The sequence below is a fragment of the Homarus americanus genome, unplaced genomic scaffold (assembly GCF_018991925.1).
Source record: "Homarus americanus isolate GMGI-L3 unplaced genomic scaffold, GMGI_Hamer_2.0 scaffold19065, whole genome shotgun sequence".
In the NCBI taxonomy this organism is placed as follows: domain Eukaryota; kingdom Metazoa; phylum Arthropoda; class Malacostraca; order Decapoda; family Nephropidae; genus Homarus; species Homarus americanus.
This window is the reverse complement of record NW_024757463.1, coordinates 958,517-973,458: the sequence shown is the minus strand read 5'-3', so window position 1 is coordinate 973,458 and position 14,942 is coordinate 958,517. Positions and strand designations below refer to the sequence as shown.

The following is a 14,942-nucleotide window of genomic DNA, read 5'->3' as shown; positions in this document are numbered from 1 at the left end:
AGTTTTCCTGACAATGACATGAGAAATATTTTGATTTTCTGACAATGACATGAGAAATATTTTGGTTTTCCTTACAATAACAATGTGAAATATTGTTTTTCTGACAATGACATGAGAAATATTTTTCCATTTTCCTGCAACAAAACAAGAATTATTTCTCATTTTTCTTGCAATGAGACAGAGACGCATTGTACTTGTTCATACGTAAAGAAAGTAATTGTTTAGTGTGTATGTGTATGTGTGTGTATGTATATGTGTGTTTATGTGACTGTGTATGTGACTGTATATTTGTGTGTGTGGATATATGTGTGTATGTGACTGTATGTATTGGTGTGAATGTGTATTTGCATGACTGTATGTGTGTGACTGTTTATTTGTATGACTGTGTATGTGTGTGTGTGTGTATATAGTGTTGCTATGTGGGCAGGTATATTAATGTAACTATGTAGCGAGTATGTTGTGGGTATTTGGCTGGTATGTGGCGGGTATGTTGCAGGTATTTTAGCAGGTATGATGATGTGACTGTGGTGGGTATGTTGGCAGTTATATTCCGGGTATGTGTCCAGAGCAGCAGAAACAAACCATCGTTAAAACTTAAAGGTTTATTAACAACAGGGGCAATAATTTACATACAGTATATATCAGTATCCCGGCCAAACATGCGACAGAAACATCTGACTTTTATTTATATTAAACTTTAAATATATCTGGTCGTCCGAAAACACCTAACAGCAGATTCTTCTTCTCGAATAAAACGACAAAACAGCCATTAGCGTACACTTTACACACACCCTCCCCACCACCCCCAGGGAGACATATACGATGTTGTTTACGTTTCAAAATCGTTAAAATCGTTTCCATCTTTGGTTAAATTTTGGTCGACTGGGGTTTAATTGATATTTATTTTTTTTATTTTTTTTTTCCCGTCGATGTGATTTTTAGAGGTGCCGGAGGGTGGGGGGTGGGGGGGGGGATTTCCGCACCGCACCCTAGAGTAACGTGTCGTCTGTGTCTTCTCCCGATCGCAGGTGTTGACGTCGATGAGTCTACGTCCAGTCGATCGATTGTTTTCTCTCCCACAACACAGAGACGCGATCGACGCACAGTGAGGAACAGACATCGACGGCATTTTCTCAACCTACCCCCCCCCCCCATGAAACAAAACCGGTTAAATATCCTCTCTGGGTACACATGTCCTCCGTGTCAAAGAGAACGCAAAGCACAACATGGAAGATTTAATCGCCGCAGCCGCTCGTTTTCCACCGTTTCATCATTGTGCCTCGCCAATATAATTTTCTAACCTGGAGAGACGTCAACGCTGCGTCACACACACACACAACGCACTTTTCTCCACTTTCACCGTCATAAATGGTTTTTTCTCTTCACAAGTCATCAATATAGCCACTTGTATTCATAACTTACGCCCCAATTCACATTCCAATCACCTCAAGTCATCGGGGCTTGCGGGAACCCTCGGCTACCCACGAGCCGCCAAAACACTACCTCAAGCAGCTATGCCTTTAGTGTTCGATATATATATACAATATATATACACAACATTACTTAAGAAACAGCCTAACCTAACCAAATACCGCCAAGCTCGTCGTTGTCACCATACAGCAGGCAACCAATAAAGCCAATTTCCAAGTCCCCCATCGCACCAATGACAATGAGGGCCAATAAGGACGACAGCCAATGAGGGAAGAGCTTTCGTCGTTCCGGCCACGCGACTCTACACCACAAAATGGTTCCTGATTCGCAAAAGTGAAAAACAGACTAAAAAAAAAATTATATCTCATATTTCACCATGAAATTTTATCTATTATATGAGTTTAAATCCCCAACTAATGGTGTAGTCAAGATCATGAACAAAACCCTATGTAATTTTAGCCTTCATTGACCACCTGAACATTAACCCCCTACCCTCCCCAGACAGTTTCAGGGTGGTTAAACTGGGGGTGACATGAGGTGAGTACGTGAGGGCCAATCTTCATGTGATCTACGAAGGCTATAAATAACAAAGTCTCGATCGTAGTCTCGGCCAATACCACGAGTAACATCTACGAAAAAAACAACAACAACAACAACAACAAACCCTAATCAAACCTTCAAGCCCGAGGTATATATCACCCCCCTAGACATCCTCTCGAACCTTCATCGAAAAGTAGAGTCGTAATATAAGGTTTATTCAGTCCTCCATTATGTAGCAAATCAGCGGCGACGGTTTTATGGCCTAGACGTTCACGGAGATTAGTACGACGTATAACCCCACTCTCTCCTCCCCCTCGAATGACGTCCATAAGGCGTGAAATGTTCCGTCCTGTGCTGCAGTTCACAATTCCTCAGGGTCGTGGCCGTGCGGATTTTCACGTTCCAGGCATCCCACTGTTCACAAAAGGCTCCCGTTCCAGTCCGCCGTCCCGTAACTTTATCGACGCCTGTGTCCGGGTTTATCCCCTTCCTCCGCTTATGCACCAAAAAATGGCGTCGAAATAAAGCAACAATATATGAATTTATTTTCCCCGACTAAATACAAAGACTTAATAACTACTGGAGAGAGAGAGAGAGAGAGAGAGAGAGAGAGAGAGAGAGAGAGAGATTTCCAAATGATTCACAGTGCCATCTGGTGGAAAACAAACACACCTAATTAAAATACCCACCCCCCCTCCCAGTAAACATTGATGCTTTTTCCCGACGCCATTTTTTCACACCACGACCCATCCTGACCCCAGGAGGAGGAAACCCGTAAAAGCATATTTATCCCCGGAGCTCTAAGGATCGAAGTTGAGAATGTAATCCTTTAACATCCCCGGCAGTGGAAGTTTGTTTACGTTCTGGGCAGATCGTCGGCCAAGGGAGTCGTATATAATCACTCGGCAAATCTGCTTTAAGGTCCGAGGTTTTGTGTACAGCTCCCTGCAAGAAAAAAAAAAATACATATCAACGACCTAAAACAGTTTAGGGTGTAGTTAAGGTCCCCAAGGTTGAAGATATAGTTAAAAGCCTCGTTCAAGATGCACAGTAGTTAAGATTCTTGGTTCAATACGCGTACAATACAGCAGTTAGGGTAGGGCACAGGACCTGTCTCAACGCTTCATAAATTGGCGCTTGAAATCGTGTAATTTATATACTTTTTACGATAAGTTTGGGACACATAACTGGCTGTGTGTGTGTGCGTGTATGGGTGTTTCTGTCCGTTCTTAACAATATTGACAACCAATTAACCAATGTATTGACTTAAGTGCCAATAAAAACACCACCAATAACCAGACCTTCAAATATAAAGTAACAAAAGTCTGGAATCCTATACACAGTTCATCCAAGATCACCAGGGCTTTCCTATGGGGTCGTTTGAAAGTAGGTTGTGTACACCGACCGTCTCCGAACAATTGAGGTGCCCCAAAAAAGCGTATTTACGTGGAATGCAACGAAGTCGGTCCGGATACTTTGCGTGTCGTCGCTGAACGTATAAAATAGTTTGTTTATAATTACTCCACGCTTCCACGGACTTCAGTTTGAATATTTAACAACAATAAACGTTTGATTCTTGACTTTTGTTACTCTCTCTACACAATTTAACCGAATCGATCCAAGCTAAAACCAGCCAAGCTAAGCCAAGCCAAGCTAAACCAAAGCAGGTCAAGCTAAACCAAACCCAACCTAACCCAAGCAAACCAAATATTTAATGGAAATTTTAACCTCCAGAGACTAAGGAAAAAGTAGCGTTAAAAAGTAAGAATTAAGTAACATGAATCAATACAAACTACTTTTAAGAGACTGTGAAGTGGCTATAAAGTAACAACTAAATGACCAAAAAGTAACATTTAAGTAACATTTAAGTGCAGAATGATGCAAGTTACATGAAGAGGCTATTAAGTGGTAATTTAAATGAGATTAAAGTGAGGAATGGGGGTAAGATAAGTGTGTAAAGTAACAAATTGCTCAAAAGTTACTTAAAAAGATATACAGAAATCACTTATGATTGATATAAGTCTAGTTCATTATTGGAACTGTAAAAAAATATTAAAATAAAAATAAATAGTTTAGACTACTACTACTACTACTATGCTACTACTACTACTATGCTACTATGCTACTACTATGCTACTATGCTACTACTACTACTATGCTACTACTACTACTATGCTACTACTATGCTACTACTACTACTAATAATAATAATAAACACTCGATACTCAGCACACATCGGGCTTTGGTCTTACTGAGTTATCCAAAATACAGACTTATCGAAGCACCCCTACAACAAAACATGGAAGATGACATACAAGCACGGAGAGGAAACGCACGCACACGTCTCACTGAAGCTGATTGACTGCCTGTTTAAACTATGGCGTCGTTTAGGTGATGGCTTGAGTGTGGGAGGAGCTCTATTTGTATTTTATTTTGTTATTTTATTTTATGTTATTCTAGTGTATTAATTTAACCCTTTGAAGATGATGATTTAACCCTTTGAGGACAATTTAACCCTTTGAGGACAATTTAACCCTTTGAGGACAATTTAACCCTTTGAAGACTGTAATTTAACCCTTTGAGGACAATTTAACCCTTTGAAGACTGTAATTTAACCCTTTGAGGACAATTTAACCCTTTGAAGACTGTAATTTAACCCTTTGAGGGCAACTTAACCCTTTGAAGACTGTAATTTAACCCACCACGGCTCAAAGGGTAAACAAAACACTGCCGCCAATCGACTGACCTTAAGACCTGGGTTAACGGCCGCTTCATGGGCACGAGCGACGTCTGGGTGTAGAGTATCTTGAGGCACTGGTGTAGTTCCTTGTGGTCCATCGCTAGGTAGTAGAGGTGGAGGAGACGGGCGAAACGCTGATCAGGGTCGATCAAAAGTTCCTCCTTCCTGATCAACAACTGAACGTAGTAGTATAAGACCTGGAATAATGACGCCGGTGTTGATGTCTGTTTGTTAAATATCAGTTGCGTTAATGGTCGTAGGCGATGGTGTGAAGGGGAGACGGTGTTATTGTTATTATCACCGTACATCAATTGAGATCGATGGCTGTATTGTCATCCACGCGATCAAATAGCTTAGGGTCATGTGTTGGTGATTTAGACTAAATGCTTAAGAGACTAAAATATAATAATTCAAGGTAGGAAATCATAAATGTACATGTCTTTAATATCAGTGGTTACTTCTACTGTACATTAAATAACATTAATTAAAACATACATATTTTTATATTAATTTGACTACAGCAACAACCAGGGTCTTATTATCTTCAGTTTCAGATGATAACTGACACTATGGCTAACACTGACAACAACAATGGCGTCCCATCTCCTCGTGTGACCATATTATTATTCATTTATATTGTATAAAAGTCATTCAGAAACATTATTTAAAGAATATAGTTTTTTTCTCATTAATTATATTGTTTTGGGGGTGAGAGGAGAGTAAAAAGCCACACAAAAGATATGAAAAGGTCACACTGTGGAACACATCTCATTATTATTGGTTTATGTTAACGGTAATTAATGATTCGCGATACGATGATTCACCTCACACTGCAACATTGGAGGCCACATTACCGTCGTTATTCAAGGCTATACTGTACCTGATTGGACGATATGAGTGTCCCTAATAGAACAATATACCAGGATCTAATTGGACGATATGCCAGGACCTAATTGGACGATATACCAGTACCTCACCGAACAACATCCTAGTACCTGATTGGACGACTTCTTGAGGAAGACTGAAGACTGCGAGTGACAAATCATGGGCTCGGTGGTGGATATGTTGATGTTAGGGTTGGCGCCGTACTGGAGGAGAGTGGTGGTCAGGTCGTACACGTGGTCCAGGTCGGTGGAGGTGCGAGCATTTTGTACCATGTCCATTAGGGAGAGCAGGATGTGTTGTGTTCGCTGGCTGAACCTGTGAGAGAGAGAGAGAGAGAGTGAGAGAGAGTGAGAGAGTGAGGGAGAGAGAGAGAGTGAGAGAGAGAGTGAGGGAGAGAGTGAGTGAGTGAGTGAGAGAGTGAGAGAGTGAGAGAGTGAGGGAGAGAGAGAGCAAAAGAAAGCAACAGAAAACATTTAAATTTACCAAACCAAACCTAACCTAACCCCAGACTAGCAAAAAAAAAAACCCACACACCAAAACGCGGTTAAATAACACAACCAAACGCCCCCCATACCTGACGTTAGGATCAAGGCCGTGTTGGAGCAGAATTACGAGCAGCTGACGTATGAAGGTAAAGGCGCCGGTTTTTTCTTCCTCACGCGACAGGGAAATATTCTCGCTGGCGGTGAACATGAGAACGTGTAAGGGCGTCAAATTGGATCTCGACGAACAGTTGGGATTGGCGCCGTGCTTACATAATATTCTGACGCAGTTCAAGTAGAAGACCTGAAATGTGGATATGTATGCATGTATATAAGACCTGAGAATATGTATGCATGTATATAAGACCTGAGAATATGTATGCATGTATATAAGACCTGAGAATATGTATGCATGTATATAAGACCTGAGAATATGTATAGAAGTTGTGATATAAATTGCGTAATATTCTGATGTAGTTCGAGTATAAGATTTGAGGATATGTATGAATGTATATAGTACCTGTAGATATGTATGAATGTATAGTACCTGTAGATATGTATGAATGTATATAAGACCTGAGAATATCCATGAAACAACAGTGGCTATATAAACCGATAGAAATTGTGATATAAATGTGTATATATATATCTGAACAAATATAAATTAGGCCCATGGGTATATAAATTAATAACTGTTTATATAGATGTATATTAAAACAATGTATTTAATCTGCAATTGATAGTAGACTGAGTGGATGATTGACTGAAAGAATGATAGATTAATTGACTGACTGACTGAATGATAGATTAATTGACTGACTGACTGAATGATAGATTAATTGACTGACTGAAAGAATGATAGATTAATTGACTGACTGACAGATTGATAGACAGAATGATGGACTAATTGACTGACTGACTGACTTATTAACCGACTGACTGACTGACTCAACTGACCAATCAACTGACCACAACGCCTCACCTTCATCGTGTGGGTAAAGTGATGTAACGGGTCCTTGTTGATGAGAGGAACGAGGCACACCATCAAGGACACCGAACCGTCCCTTCCGACGAGGTTCGGATTACCGCCGTAGTGAAGCAACATATCCAGGAGCTCGTAACGGAATTCCCAGTCCCTCACGTGACGCAGGACGCAGGCGAGGGCCGAGTTACCCTGCTGGTTTATGCTCGGCGATGCTCCGTTCTGTAGTAGGTACCGCACGATGAGGAGCATGTCCCATTTGTTCCAGGGAGGAGGATCGTGATCATACCCGTAACGAGCTTCTTCCAGGGCGTATCTGTAACGGGGTAGTTGATGTTATATGGTAACTTAACTTAATCTAACCTAACCTTAACTTAATGTAACCTAACCTAACCTTAACCTAACCTAATCTAACCTTAAGCTAACCTAACCTCCAAGGCGTATCTGTAAGAGGCAGATTAAAACGATAGTATTTGTTTAATATCGTGACAATAAACGACACAATCATCCAACTCCCATAGGGTAATAAGATCGATGTTGGTGAAAGTAGTCTTAGGGTCGATTGCCATACACCACACAAAGATGTACGATAATTGTCACTTTACGGTGTTGGTTGATGTTTGGAATAATGTCGAGGTAAAGTGACACCACGTTATCAGAGTAAACGTATTAGGGGTCAGGTGTAATTTGGAGGTCTGGTAAAATGGGAATAATTTATATTTTTGGAATAATTGTGATGATAAAAGAGAGAGAGAGAATGAAAGGAGAGAGAGAGAGATATTAAGACAGAAATGAAAAGACAGTGAGAGAGAGAGAGAGAGAGAGAGAGAGAGAGAGAGACCCACCTCACAATCAGAGCATGTAGAGGCGTATTCCCCAGAGAGTCAGCTGTATTGATGTGCTCCTTGAGGCCATGCTGGAGCAACAACTTGACCGTTTCCAGGGTGTCCTCCGCCGTCTTCTTCCCCAGGAGAAACACCACGTGGAGAACGGTCATCTGCTGAGTGTAGGTCCGTACCGTAGTCTCCGCCCCGCACTGGATCAAGAGGTCGAGGAATTTGAGGTCGTGGAGGGCAGCCTGGTGTATGGGGTAGTACTCGTCGTAGCATTGGTTGATCTCGTCGGACCTGCGGACGCGTTACGAGGAGGTAAACACCGTAATTAACCTATAGGGTATGCTCGTACACTGTCCATTACTTCACGATTACCTTAAAAAATAAACGTCAACAAAGGCTTATGGTATGGGGTAGTATCCTCGTAAAACTGGTCGATCTGTTTGAGCTGCATACATCAACATTGCCTCTCTCTCTCTCTCTCCTTACCTCAATAAATAAATAAATAAATAAGTTACTCAATAAATAAGTTAATTAATAAATAAATTAATTAATAAACTCCCCTAACGACTCACCTCTCAAGCACCAAATACTTGACGCAGTTCCAAGCGCCTCGTTCGCAAGCTATGTGTAACAAGGGTCGTTTCTGCTGCCAGGGTAACCAGTGGTCCTCCCCTTGTTGTGTTAATAGCTCTAGAATATCCACCTGCAAGAGATTATATCCACTTGACTTACCCACACGGATTAAGCGAGGATGTGGCATCGAATTTATCCACATTGATTAATAATAAGCGCTGGGGTTTAATATATCCACATAAAATAAAATAAAACATCTTTCTAATCCACACACAATATACCCACTTCACTACCCACACGGATGTAATATACCCACACATGAAAAAATAAGCAATGGTCTAACATATCCACATAATGGTAAAATATCCATCCAATTACCCAAAAAAAAAATATAACGTTCCTAAATAGTACATCCGCTTAAAATCAAAATTAAGCGTCACTACATCCACACACATAACAATGAACTAATACCCACATCGGAAAAACACAAACACAAACTTCTCAAGCAGCTCTTTCGTCTAATTTGCATCTTTAGGGGCTAAGCACAGATGACCCCACACACGAAAGCGCTTGGGAACTCCGTGTAAGCGTTTTCCCGGCGTGTTTATCAGCATACACACGGTTCACGCGCACATACGGTGATTTTCTTACATGTAATATTTACCTGGTCGCCATCAATAGCATAATAAATAGCGTTCTGCAGCTTGTCGCTCGATCTATCCCCCATTGCGACGTCGGGCACACCTGTAGAAGCGCCAAATAATCCTCAGTAACTATTATGTGACACTGAGTTAATTAATCTAAAAGAATTATCACTTTCAACATCTGTCATACATTCTTATACACATTTCTCACAAGTATAATCATCAAAAGCATATTTATATCATGGTTAGGTTAGGTTAGGATTGCGACGTAGACTAAACGACTATATCCCGCCATTCCTGTCCACCCCATCAAGTCTGGCCCTTCCGATGCACTCACAGTATTTCCCGCGCTGTTCGCAATTCTGGTTATGGGGGCCAGGCCAGCACATTCTAGCCTCCATCTCGATCCGGGCTCCGTGTTTGAGCAGGACCTCGACGCAATCCTCGTATCTAGGGGGGGAGGAAGAGGCAGGGGGTTAAACGTGAATAGTTAGGTATGATTTTTGTCTGTTTGGAGTGTGTGTGTGTGTGTGTGTGTGTGTGTGTGTGTGTGTGTGTGTGTGTGTGTGTGTGTGTTTGTAGTGTGTGTGTGTGTGTGTGTGTGTGTGTGTGTGTGTGTGTGTGTGTCATTTGGAATAGTTGACTTAATTTGATGTCAGGAAATACCGATGAAAATGCTGCGATTATCACTATTTAATTTATTTCTTTTACATTTATAATTAGTGTAAATGCTTACTTTATTTATTTATATTTTTAATTACTGTACTGCATATAGGGGTTTCGTATCTCATGGACCCTCGATATAATGGACTTTCATCTCTATATAGTTCATTAGAAGGAGGTTTCACATCTAACGGACCCTCGATATAACAAACTCCCAACCCTAAAGTCCGTTAAAAAGAGATTTCACCGTACTCAACACACACCCACCCCCGTACTCACCCCCTCAGACAAGCGATGTGTAGCGGCAGGGAACACACGCCGCGGTTAACGTCCAAGTTCCGCGTCAGGCACCAGCGGACCATCTCAACATTGTTTATACCAACGACCTTCTGCATTAGGTTGTACCCTTCCTCATTATGGACGAAGAGTAGGTTCTCGTTCTGGGGGGCAGGGCAGAGAAGAGGCCGGTTAGGGTAGGTACTTGTTTTTGGGGTTAGGTTAGGTTTAGGGTAGGACAGTTTATGGGTTAGGTTAGGGAGGGAACACATCTACCCGTACAGATAGAGTGTGTGAGTGACCTATTTCACGCACTCACAGAACACACGCACTCAGACACGGCCATTAAGTCTGGTCGACACAACGTTCCTTCGATTTACGCTCCATTTACAGGAACGTAAATGTAGCGTAAATCAAGGATGCATCCACACAGTACCCCAAGGACCAAGGCGGCGATGGGACGTCAACGACCATACCTTAGGAATCGCCGAGAGCAGCCCCTCCAACCGCTGAACAGTCACCCTAGGATTGGCCCGCAAGGCGTCGAATACGATGCGGATGTTTTTCTTGGTGGTCTCGGAGACGGTGCGATGGTTACCGGAAGCAAGGAGTGCGCTGCCAGACTGAAAAAAGGTAGACAGCACACCCCCCATCACGCCAGATCCCCTCCTTTGGACGCACACGCTGCCTATAGGCGGATAAAACAACTGTCAGGACACACGTAACGGACTGTCATAACCTAAACTAACCTGTCATAAGCTAACCTAACCTGTCATAAACTAACCTAACCTGTCATAAACTTACCTAAAATGTCATAAACTAACCTAACCTGTCGTAAACTAACCTATCCTGTCATAAGCTAACGTAACCTGTCATAAACTAACCTAACATGCCATAACCTAACCTGTCATAAACTAACCTAACCTGTCATAACACAGCTGTCTAATAAAATGCTGTTAAGCTAAATTAGGTTAGGTTAGATTAGAGTTAAGTTATGTTAAACTAGGTTAGGTTAAATTAGCGTTAAGTTATGTTAAATTAGGTTAAGTTAGGTTTCTCAAAAATCCTTCAATTCTGAGCCATCTTGAACGACAACGCGATGACAACTATCCCAAACAGTCAATGTCGTCAAGTGCAATACGTTGAAAAATACAAAACAATATACAAGGCGACCAATAGGAGAGGATAAACAATACAAGGCGACCAATAGGAGAGCATAAACAATACACAAGGTGACCAATAGCAGCGCATAAACTATACAAGGCGACCAATAGGAGAGCATAAACAATACACAAGGTGACCAACAGCAGCGCATAAACTATACAAGGCGACCAATAGGAGAGCATAAACTATACAAGACGACCAATAGGAGAGCATACAGGGATACACAATACTCTACTCGGTATTTACGCGGACTGTACTCGAAGCCCAGAGCTCTAGCCTTCGACGTACGGCAGTAATTATTAACCCAAATAGCGTGGATGTAGACCAGGCAATTAACGGGACAGGGATATGGCGTCGGACCTACACCGCTTAATGCTACAGGCACGGCGTTTTGTCTAGCCCATGACAGGGTTAGAGCGTTGAGTAGGCTGTCTCACGCACCACAGTGTCGACGACCGCACATACACCTGTAGCGGTAGAGGGCGATTCGGTGTCTTAGCCCCCAGGACAGGAGGGTGAACTTGTTACCCCGTCTCGTCGCTACGTGTTCGGCGTAATATGTCGACGACGGAACCGCGCCCATCTTGGAAGCAGCGTTCTAGCCCGGGGTCAGTAGTCGCACCTGCTTTGGAAGTACGTCACAATCTCACACAACACAGAATGATAATCTCCGAGAAGGCTTTTAATTTCCGCTACCTTGCAATCTCGTAATGTCGCACAGAATAATAATCACCGAGAAAGCGTCAATTTCCGCGACCTTGCAATCCCGAAACTTCAGCAATACACGGTACGGTGACCTACAAATGAGGTATTGACCATAGACATCTAACAACCCTGGCAGAAGAACCCCATACCATCTACCTAGGAAAACACACACACCAGCCACAGCAGTTCACCACGAGGAACGCGATGACCACCAACGATGCGAGAACACACAACGTACACATCCCGAGTCCTAAAAATGCTATCGTCCGCGGCCACGTTTACACAGAGGCGATGAACGAGGGAGACAGTTCGCCATGACACGTCTCTTAAGCCGCCTCCCATGAAACCGTACTGAACAAGGGTGCAGTTTGGGGTCTTCTGAGAGAGAGAGAGAGAGAGAGAGAGAGAGAGAGAGAGAGAGTCAAGCCTTCATAGTGTACTCAAGGGGTTAAGTCATCATACTCAAGGGGTTAAGTCATCATACTCAAGGGGTTAAATCATCATACTCAAGGGGTTAAATCATCATACTCAAGGGGTTAAGTCATCATACTCAAGGGGTTAAATCATCATACTCAAGGGGTTAAATCATCATACTCAAGGGATTAAATCATCATACTCAAGGGGTTAAATCACCATACTCAAGGGGCGAAATCATCATACTCAAAGGGCAAAATCATCATACTCAAGGGGTTAAATCATCATACCCAAGGGGTTAAATCATCATACTCAAGGGGTTAAATCATCATGACTCAAGGGTTAAATCATCATACTCAAGGGTTAAATCATCATACTCAAGGGTTAAATCATCATACTCAGGGGTTAAATCATCATACTCAAGGGTTAAATCATCATACTCAAGGGTTAAATCATCATACTCAAGGGTTAAATCAATAAATCATCATACTCAGGGGTTAAATCATCATACTCAAAATCATCATACTCAAGGGTTAAAATCATCATACTCAGGGGTTAAATCACTCAAGGGTTAAATCATCATACTCAAGGGTTAAATCATCATACTCAAGGGTTAAATCATCATACTCAAGGGTTAAATCATCATACTCAAGGTTAAATCATCATACTCAAGGGTTAAATCATCATACTCAAGGGGTTAAATCATCATACTCAAGGGGTTAAATCATCATACTCAAGGGGTTAAATCATCATACTCAAGGGTTAAATCATCATACTCAAGGGGTTAAATCATCATACTCAAGGGGTTAAATCATCATACTCAAGGGGTTAAATCATCATACTCAAGGGGTTAAATCATCATACTCAAGGGGTTAAATAAAGTTAAATTAATAAGACAATATAACATTTAATTATACTCGCATATCAGTAATTAAAAGGTAATTATATACCTAATAGACTCATGAGTTAATTACATATTGGAGATAATTATGTGAGTTAACTAAGACCTGAAAACAATAATAAACAGGTAATTAAGAGGTAATTAGTTGGGTTATTTAATTAGATGGATATTGATAAACTATACGAGGGGTGATTACCTGTTCTGGGTAATTATGTTAATTATACCTCCTCCTGGGGTTGAATTGTCACTTTGGGTAGTTAACCAGAGAGAAAAAACACCAGTAATTAGTTAATTAAAGGGATAATTATGGTTAGATTAATTAGAGTCTTTGAAAATGGGTAAGAAATAAAGATCATTTATCACCAACCTTGGCAAAATCCTTTCAGTAGTCCCAAGTGTTTCCTCTTACCATCGTGTTTTCTCTTATCTCGTTCATCTGTGGCCGTTGTTGCTACGTTCAATAGCCCGGGCACGTTCTCTGAGTGTTCTCCATCGGCGTAGGAACTCTGTGTGGAGCTCTGGCGAGGAGAAAACACTATATTTGTTTTGTATACTTGGTCTTAATGGTCACCTGGGCGATGCTGCTGCCATCTACAGCTCAGAGGCGGAAGATAATGTCAGTCTTTTTACCACGACCATCTCAACGGACCTAATCCATATTCGTTTATCCAATCCATCTAATTCACTCTACATACCTGATTTAAATTAATATAATTAACTATAATTTAAATTAATAAATATTTGATATTTTTGTATTATATTGGATGATATTGATAAAGTTTTCTCATCTGGGGAGTAATTTACTATTTATCAAATTACACATATAAACATAATCTAATATGAAAATATTACTTAGTAATTATATTTAATTTTTATATTATAGTTAATTATATTATAATTGTTTATTTATCTGGAGAATTATAATTTTTTAGGGTAAACGTTCAAGAGGATTTTATTTAACATTAGATATCTTGTCTGGTCCGACCCTACAACACAAATGTCAGGGAAAAATATCCATTCTAGGGAGAAATCTACTTTTGAAATATAGGAATATGTTTATTATATTACCCTTATATTATAGCCAATTTCTGATATTATAACTCTTATTTATCTATTATATATCATTTTATTGATTCTAAACTCTTTAATATAAATTTAATAACTTTACAGTTGGGTGGAAAACTAACCATTATTTATTTATTTTACCCCATTTCAAAGTAATTTTTTTAAGTACTAATAATAGTTTTTATTTAGTTGTTTATTACTGTTTTCAGGACTTATTTACCTTCATAATTACCTTCAATATTTAATTAATATTATTTATTATATTTCATTGCCTAAATTTAATATTATATATATAAAGCCAAGAAGATTAATTAGCCATTCCTACAATATGACTCGAATTCCAAACCAACATCTTCAAAAAAGAAATCTAATTTATTCTATCACATTACATAAGTTTCTTTAAATAATTACATATTATTAATTTTAAATAGGTTTAATTAATTAGTTTTTTTAATTATGTAACGTTGATTAAATATTTGGACTAGATACTCAGTTGATTCAAAATGGCTCCCTAGTTAAGAACTCCTACATCCACCTAATTCACGCCGTAGACAGGTAATAAACCATTTAATTGTAATTTATTAACATCTCAGAGGTCATTAGAGGTCAGAGGTCAAGGTTAAATAAGTCACAAGTACAAA

The 14,942-nt window shown here is 40.3% G+C and overlaps 1 protein-coding gene across 1 annotated transcript; it reads right to left on the bottom strand.

Annotated features, from left to right (window-relative positions):
* Positions 1–2,767: 2,767 nt before the first annotated feature.
* LOC121857479 (ankyrin-3-like) lies at positions 2,768–13,832 on the bottom strand. Its single transcript, XM_042353545.1, has 12 exons — positions 13,604–13,832; positions 10,529–10,740; positions 10,056–10,216; positions 9,451–9,563; positions 9,134–9,213; positions 8,469–8,599; positions 7,906–8,187; positions 7,061–7,376; positions 6,171–6,382; positions 5,707–5,911; positions 4,718–4,908; positions 2,768–2,916 (listed from the first exon to the last, which is right to left on the bottom strand). The coding sequence occupies exons 2-12, from the start codon at positions 10,703–10,705 to the stop codon at positions 2,772–2,774; spliced, it is 2,013 nt and encodes a 670-aa protein (XP_042209479.1). The 5' UTR covers positions 10,706–10,740; positions 13,604–13,832; the 3' UTR covers positions 2,768–2,771.
* Positions 13,833–14,942: the final 1,110 nt, after the last annotated feature.